At 34.8% G+C, this 8,329-nt stretch overlaps 1 protein-coding gene and 1 long non-coding RNA gene across 3 annotated transcripts; one reads left to right on the plus strand and one right to left on the minus strand.

The window, feature by feature from the left end:
* Nucleotides 1–8,329, plus strand: tat (tyrosine aminotransferase). 2 transcript variants are annotated; one of them, XM_051134903.1, is made up of 12 exons: nucleotides 1–144; nucleotides 923–1,202; nucleotides 1,403–1,507; nucleotides 1,668–1,735; nucleotides 2,217–2,375; nucleotides 3,493–3,631; nucleotides 3,723–3,775; nucleotides 6,243–6,395; nucleotides 6,475–6,603; nucleotides 6,688–6,771; nucleotides 7,413–7,511; nucleotides 7,625–8,329. In XM_051134903.1, exons 2-12 carry the CDS (start codon nucleotides 932–934, stop codon nucleotides 7,763–7,765), a joined length of 1,401 nt encoding a protein of 466 aa, XP_050990860.1. In that variant the 5' UTR covers nucleotides 1–144; nucleotides 923–931; the 3' UTR covers nucleotides 7,766–8,329. The 2 variants fall into 2 exon arrangements, with proteins under 2 accessions (XP_050990860.1, XP_050990859.1); XM_051134902.1 differs by having other exon boundaries at nucleotides 10–161.
* Nucleotides 6,151–7,742, minus strand: LOC127180692 (uncharacterized). Its single transcript, XR_007829681.1, has 2 exons — nucleotides 7,604–7,742; nucleotides 6,151–6,414 (listed from the first exon to the last, which is right to left on the minus strand). It is a non-coding gene; the product is annotated as an uncharacterized LOC127180692 (long non-coding RNA).

Below are 8,329 nucleotides of genomic sequence, written 5' to 3' on the forward strand. Positions count from 1 at the left end.
CTCATTCTCCGCCAATGGAAATATGGGCAGGGTTCAACACCCATTTTGGGGGGTTCTGTATAAAGCCGGTCTGAGAACTGAATCACCCTATGCACATATTTACCTGTTTATCTCATTTACAGCAACTGGAGCGTGATTTTTATAGTAAGCAACTTAATAAGGTATTTATGTTACATTATAAATTGTGCATATTGCTTATGAACTAGCGTATTCTGGGCTTTATTCATTTAGTATCTAAAATAAAAATTTTTATAGATTGATATTTTTATGGAAAATACTTTTCTGCACTACTTTTTGTGCTACCTTTTGATGTTTTAAAACATTGCATATTTATTTGACTTATTCTACAGTTAAATAGTCTATTAATCTGATTATTTAGACAAGTATTTTTCGTATGTGCTATGGTTTATTTGCTTGCACGTTTCTATATTTAGCTATTTAAGCATAATTCTGTCAGTAGCCTGCAATTTTCGCCGCACAACTGAGTTTTTGAAGGAAAAAAAATAATCTAAAAGCTTTTGCAATATATTTGTGGGGTGTAACGTGAAATCTATTATCTACAGCTTATAACTTATTGCAGTTATTAAAGTTATGCAAACACAGGCTACTGTCATACGCTGATCTTAATGGAAAGCGCCCATACTGTCTATTTACCGCAATTATTTAACTTTTGTGAATATAGAAACATTGTTTGGAAATGTATATAAACAATATTAAAATCTATACGTATGTACATTTATATAAATATATATATATATATATATATATATATATATATATATATATATATATATATTTTAATTATTTTATTTACGCGTAAGGCTCTTGTTCTTGTAGCATGGAATTAATAAAGCATAAAAATAAATAAATAAATAAATAAATATTTACACGTATCAATGTCATTTTTTTCTTCATTTCTTAGACCAAGAAAATGTCTTTTGTGGTGAAAATGAACGGAGCGCAGAACAACGGCATCCACGGCAATGGCATCAACGGCAACTTCATGAACGGGAACGGTGTGCATCATGTGAGTGTCCGGACTCATATGAATGTGAACCCGGCCAAACTGAAGAGCCAAAGGCAGAGATGGAACGTCAAACCCTCAGAGATGTCCAAAAAAACACTAAACCCCATTCGAGCCATAGTGGACGGGATGAAACTCACTCCCAACCCCGAGAAACCCATGATTGCTTTATCTATTGGTAAGTTATGAGTTTATATACAATAAGCTATTTACCTATTGATTAAACACTTAAACCTAATCAAAAAGGTGTTTAGTTATTATATATTTGTCAAATTAAAAATATTTATTTTGATGTGTATCATAGCTATAACTCATTCAATTTAAGATTTTTTTTGCTGAGCCAATAAATGAAAATGTCTGGACTTGATTTTCCACCAGGTGATCCTACTGTGTTTGGGAACTTGCCAACAGATGACACTGTTTTAGAGGCAGTGAAGGAGGCCATAGACTCACAGAAATACAATGGCTATGCTCCTTCAGTAGGTAAGATTACACATTCATTTTCTGCTTAATTAAAAAATCAAAGCTGAATTTTTAAGCTTTGTATACAACGATTAGTCCCACCTTGCTTTTTGCATTCTGCATAAAATGTATGTGGTTTGCTCTTCATGAATATTATCTGTATTTTAAATCACATTGACAGGTTACCAAAAGAGCAGAGAAGCTGTTGCAAACTTCTACAGCTGCCCAGAAGCTCCATTGGAAGGCAAAGTGCGTCACATCCATCATTTGTCTTTTGTGACCCTGGACCACAAAACCAGTCTTAAGTAGCACGGGCGTATTTGTAGCGATAGCCAAAAATACATTGTATGGCTCAAAATGATCGTTTTTTCATTTAAGGCAAAAAATCATTATGATATTAAGTAAAGAACTTGTTCCATGATGATATTTTGTAAATTTCCTACTGTAAATATATCAAAATTGAATGTATGTTTAGTAATATGCATTGCTAAAAACTTCATTCGGACAACTTTAAAGGCAATTTTCTCAATATTTTTTATTTTTTGGATGCTCAGATTCCAGATTTTCAAATAGTTGTATCTTGACCAAATCCTAGCCTAACAAACCATACATCAGATAATGTTTAAATCCCAATTTCAAAAAATGTACCCTTATGACTGGTTTTGAGGTCCAGGGTCATATTTTCCTAATGCTTTTGTAAGTTGATGAATAATTTTTTTTTTTTCTGTAGGATGTGATCTTGACCAGTGGCTGTAGCCAGGCTATAGAGTTGGCCATCAGCGTATTGTGTAACCCAGGAGACAATATCTTAGTTCCACGTCCTGGATTCTCCCTCTATAAGACGCTGGCGGTGTCTATGGGCATCCAAGTGAAGCACTACAATCTGCTGGTGAGTGAATCACTGATTGCATGAGTGTGTAAATCAAACAGACAAAGTCTGTCACTTCTGCTTAGAATGGGGTCAGGAAACAAAATACAAAGTGCAAAATGTAAGTAGAGAATGTTTTAGAACAATCTTTCTGCCAGCAATAAGAAGATTTAGAATTGGAGTGCACAAACATGTGAGATGGGAAGGGTGGGATGGGGCAGGTTTGGGGAGTGGATGGGGAAAATTGCTGTGTCATTCCCATATGGTCCACATCTGGGACCGATGAATAAAAACAACCGTACACACGCACATGTAAATAACACAGAAAGGATGCCATTTCATTTAATTTAATATAGTTTAAATCTTCTTGAGCTCTTACACTACCAATCAAAAGTGTTTGAACAGGAAGATTTTTAAAAATTTTTTAAAGACTTTTCTGCTCACCAAGGCTACATTTATTTGATCCAAAATACAGAAAAATCAGTAAAATTGTTAAATATTTATACTATTTAAAATAACTGCTTTCTATTTAAATATGTTTGAAAATGTAATTTATTCCTGTGATCAAACCTTAATTTTCAACATTGAGTCTTCAGTGTCACATGATCCTTCAGAAATCATTCTAATATATATATATATATATATATATATATATTAGCAAGGATGCTTTAAATTTATCAAAAGTGATGATAAAGACATTTATAATGTTACAAAAGATTTCTATTTCAGATAAATGCTGTTCTTCTGAACTTTTTATTCATCAAAGAAACCTGAAAAAATTCTACTCGGCTGTTTTCAACATAATAATAATAAATGTTTTTTGAGCAGCAAATTATAATATTAGAATGATTTCTGAAGGATCAGCTTTGAATTCAGCTTTGAAATCACAGGAATAAGTTACATTTTATTCAAATAAAAAACTGTTATTTGAAATAGTAAAAATCTTTCACAATTTTACTGTTTTTGCTGTACTTTGGATCAAATAAATGCAGGTTTGGTGAGCAGAAGAAAGCATAAAAAATCTTTTGACTGGTAGTGTATATAATCCTTTTTCCAGTTCTACAGTAGTAAGCTTCTACAATATCTCTTGACTGTGTCATAAGATTAGTTATTCAAACTTATTTTTTTGATCCTTTAGCCAGAGAAGTCCTGGGAGATTGATCTTCAGCACCTGGAAAGTCTGATCGATGACAAAACAGCCTGTATGATTGTCAACAACCCATCCAATCCATGCGGTTCTGTGTTCACCAAAGAACACCAGCATAAGATTCTTTCCGGTGAATGTTTACTCAAATAATATACTGTATTAGGAATGTTTATCCACAGAAATTCCAGGATATTAATCTAATAATATTCTGTGTTATCTAGTGGCATCAAGAAACTGTATCCCAATCCTTGCTGATGAGATCTACGGAGACATGGTGAGCTCAAAATAAATACGGAAACACTTACGTTACTATCTAAGAACTGTTTATTTTCCAAGCTCCGTTTACTTTCAACACACTTTAATGAGGCACTCAAAGGTCAAATAGACCACAGGGTCTTTTCACAGGTCTTTCTCACCTTTGACCCCTGTTAAATGACTTGACTGAGCCTGGCTTACTTGCAAGACACTTTTCAATCATAGCAACTTTCAGTACACTCTTTTTTGGCATCTGTGGCTCCAAGAAGAACCTTTAACATCAACCAAACATTGCAATAACGGTCTTTATAGTGGAAATAAGGTTCTTCACACTTAAAAAAAGACTTGTTCACTGAAAGGTTCTCTGAGGAACTTATAATGTTTCTTAAATGGCATTTCTGTAAAAAAAAAAAAAATCTTTTGGAAATGCATTGAAGAGTAGGGAACATCCTTCTGTTGGGTTGCGTGTGTTTTTTTCTGGCAGCGCTCATCCTTGTTTAGCAGTGGAAACCACATCAGCACTGGAGGGATTAGAGTTGTGTGTGGTGAATAGATGTTGGGCTGCATTCTGGGCTTTGGGTCATGAAGGACAGTGAAGATCAAGCAGCGGTCAGCGGGTTCACAACTCTAGACACCAGTGGTCAAGAGAGAACATTTGTAATGTGGAAAATTAGATATGCGTGGCGGTCTGAGATGTTTGTAACCCAGTTGGGGTTGTAAACCGAGCGCACCTCAATGACTTTGCACTTTTTATCGCATGTGTTTGTGGTTAGTACATGCATGAAGCTGACGTATTAGAGGCGATAGATAGGAGCGGCCCCCACTTTCAATGCAGGTAGAATGTTAACTGGCTGGATGTTTTTTGAGCTCCATCTGGTACAGTATTAAACACGCCATGTGGCCTCATTGTCTGGACCGCTTTAAAAACAACAGCAACAAAACATACTTCCATGTTGAGCTTGTGAAATAGGGCCAGCACCGTAAATTGCAGTATCTTAGCCAATGGGAGATGGGGCGGATCCATCGACCAGACATGAAGCCATAATCGTAATTAGAGCCAGGCGAACGACCACAAAACAGCTACAAGCAAGGAACTCTCTCTCTCTCTCGCTACCCTTATACATGTCTTTGTACCCCATTCCTAAACCTCTATAATGTTTTTCTGGCTCCTCCCTCCAACAGGATGATAACAGCATGCAGAACATTCTAGAATGCAACTAACATACTGTTATATACTGTATAACAGTCATCTATCAGTGAGATATATATATATATATATATATATATATATATATATATATATATATCAGGGCTGTCAGTTTAACGTGTTACCTTAATTATAAGTTATGAAAAATAATGCGATTACAATATTTTAACGCAGTTAACGCACTAGCCGCCTCCAGACCTGTTTGTCATCTTATATATCATATAGTTGACTGTTGCAGTTATGCCCTAAAATTCAAGAAATTGGTGCAAAAAATACCCTTGTATGTGTTTTGTCTCATATTTTATATATCACATATCACACAACATCAGAGGGGCAGCAAGAGCAATATGACACGAGCGCTGATTTTGTCCCGATCTATCACATGCTTAAATGTGATTACAACAGTTCAGTAAATAAGAAGTTGATAATGTGTTATTTCAAACACAATATTATATATATTCGATCAGAGAACATATTACCTTTAAAGCCATAGCAGAATTGTTGCACGTCTTAGAGCAACACAGCAGTGTTCAGTTTCTGAATGAATCCGCGTTTTGAATGATTCATGTGAAGCAATGATTCTCACTGTATGAACAAAAAATACTGATGTTATGATAATCTCAAATTATCATCTTTTGTTCCAGAGTTTACGTTTAGGCCATTGCAGCCTAAATGTTTTTGTAATACATTTTATGTTGAATTATATAAAATATTTCTCTCTAAAGCTAAAATTTATAATGTCTACTTGATACGTTTTCAATTGACTCAAAAACAGCTTTAAATAATCTTTTGTCTGTATTTTCAGGTCAAATTTATTTTGCGATTAATCAGATTAATTAATCGAAACATCATTAAAATTAATTCGATTAAAAAATTTAATTGACTGACAGCCCTAATATATATACACACTGTTCAAAAGTTTGGGGTCAGCACGATTTTGTAAAAAGAAATGCATAAATTGATTTTAAAAAATTCAAGTGCTGCTTTTTTTGAACATTCTATTCATCAAAGAATTCTAAAAATGTATCATGAGAACCAAATATGCGTATTAGAATGATATCTGAAGGGTCATGTGACACTAATGGAAAGATGGGAGTAATAGTTGCTGAAAACTAAAATTGCATTTTTAGTATAATAAATTGTAATAACATTTTCTCAAATAAATGTAGCTTTGTTGAGGAAGATTCTTTGAAAAAAAAAAATCGTACTGACTTCAAACATTTGATTGAATATTATCCATCTTGCATTATATTATATTATATTATCTCTCAATCTGCAGATATTCCCAGGCTGTGATTTTCATCCTTTGGCACCTCTCAGCAGTGACGTGCCCATCCTGTCCTGTGGTGGCCTTGCCAAGCGGTGGTTGGTTCCTGGCTGGAGGATGGGCTGGATCCTCATCCATGATCGTAACGACATATTGGGAACCGGAGTAAGTATAAGTGTCTCACCTATAACAGAAAACAAACAACACACAAACAACATATCAATAACGCTAATGTTCACTCTAGATTCGAGAGGGTCTTGTGAAACTAAGCCAGCGCATTTTGGGACCCTGTACTGTGGTTCAGGGAGCATTAGAGAGCATTTTGAATGACACACCACCCGAGTTCTACCAAGGCACCATCAGTTTCCTCAAGGTAAGAGGAGAAGAGCTTCAAAGAGAAAAGCTTATGGATTCAACATTAGACTCTGATAATAACAATTTTTATGTCCCTCTTCAGTCAAACTCAGAGATATGTTACTCAGAGCTGTCAACTGTTCCCGGGCTGAATCCAGTGATGCCATCAGGAGCCATGTACATTATGGTGAGTGGAATTTTGTGCATTTGTGATCATGTGACTGGAGTAATGATGTTAAAAATTCAGTTTTGAAATCACATGAATAAATGACATTTTAAAATATATTCAAATAGAAAGCAGTTATTTTAAATAGTAAAGATATTTCAAAATTTTACTGTTTTTGCAGTACTTTGGATCAAATAAATGCAGGCTTGATGAGCAGAAGAGACTTAAAAAAAAAAAAATTTAAAGTTCAAAAACTTTTGACTGGTAGTGTATATATCAGTTCAAAATATCAGTTTTCAGTTTACTTGATCTGTAATAATTGGTATCGGCCCTGAAAAACACATATCGGTTGACCCCTACTTTTGATTACAAATAATAAATCAAACCAAATTTAAAATCCTTAAACCTACATGAATAAATTATTAACAATAAGACAATAACATGCATTTAGAAAAGAAATAGGTAAATAGGTAATAAATAAATAATGTCATAATGTTCAATTCGGGGTGAACTATCTCTTTCAAATGGCCTGACAGACACTTAATCATACTTGGCACACTTACTTATCAGGATGTCCATATTAAGGAGTGTGCATGTTTGCAAAAAGTGCAAAGTTGCAAGTTAGCAAAGGGTAAATGCATTTTATGCTGGCTCATCCTCAGGTGGGGATCGAGATGGAGCACTTCCCAGATTTTGAGAATGATGTGGAGTTCACTGAACGGCTGGTCACTGAGCAATCTGTGTTCTGTTTGCCTGCTACGGTGAATTATTTATCTCCTTATCTTGCCTTTTTCTGTTACAGTGCCTTTAACCTATTATTTGTCACAAAAATTGGTTGCATCTATTCTGATACCTATGTTGTTTCTTTCTGCAGGCATTTGAATATCCAACCTTCTTCCGAATTGTGGTAACCGTCCCAGAGGAGTTGATGATTGAGGCCTGCATTCGGATCAGAGAATTCTGTGCACGTCACTATCGGCCTCGAAGCCAAGACAGCCACGAATTGGACCAGTAAAATAAACAGAGAACAAAAGGTCAAAGGAAGAAAGGAAAGGTTAAAGGGCAGAGCAATGTGGGGTATGAAGCTGAAGAACAAATGAAAGTGCTAAAAGAGAGGACACAGTTATGTGCATTACATCTAACATGCTTTCCCTTTCAGGAAACCCACAGTTCTATGCGAGCATCATATTTATATTTTTATATGGGCTAGTATTGTATAGGGAAGGGGTGGGAGGGTAGTGTGAGGGTTATTGTATAAATATAGATTTTTTTTTTCATTATTGTAAAATATTGTAGTTTTTTCTTACACTGTGACAGACATTGTGGCAAGTTCGGAGAGCATTGTGACTGAACCATAAAGCCATTTCATATGTAACCTGCATGATGTGAAGTATTTATCCTATATATGATTTTTTAGGAATAGACTATTTTGTAGTGCAGCTGTTTAATTTGCATGCTCAAACACTTTAAGAGTCAAAATGACATAGATGGCGTATATATGACGTCTGATGTTTTTTAGATTTTGTTTTCAATTGTTACACCTCCAAAACTATTTAAATAAAACTGTATCTCAACATTT

This window comes from Labeo rohita, chromosome 18, assembly GCF_022985175.1.
Source record: "Labeo rohita strain BAU-BD-2019 chromosome 18, IGBB_LRoh.1.0, whole genome shotgun sequence".
Taxonomy (NCBI): domain Eukaryota; kingdom Metazoa; phylum Chordata; class Actinopteri; order Cypriniformes; family Cyprinidae; genus Labeo; species Labeo rohita.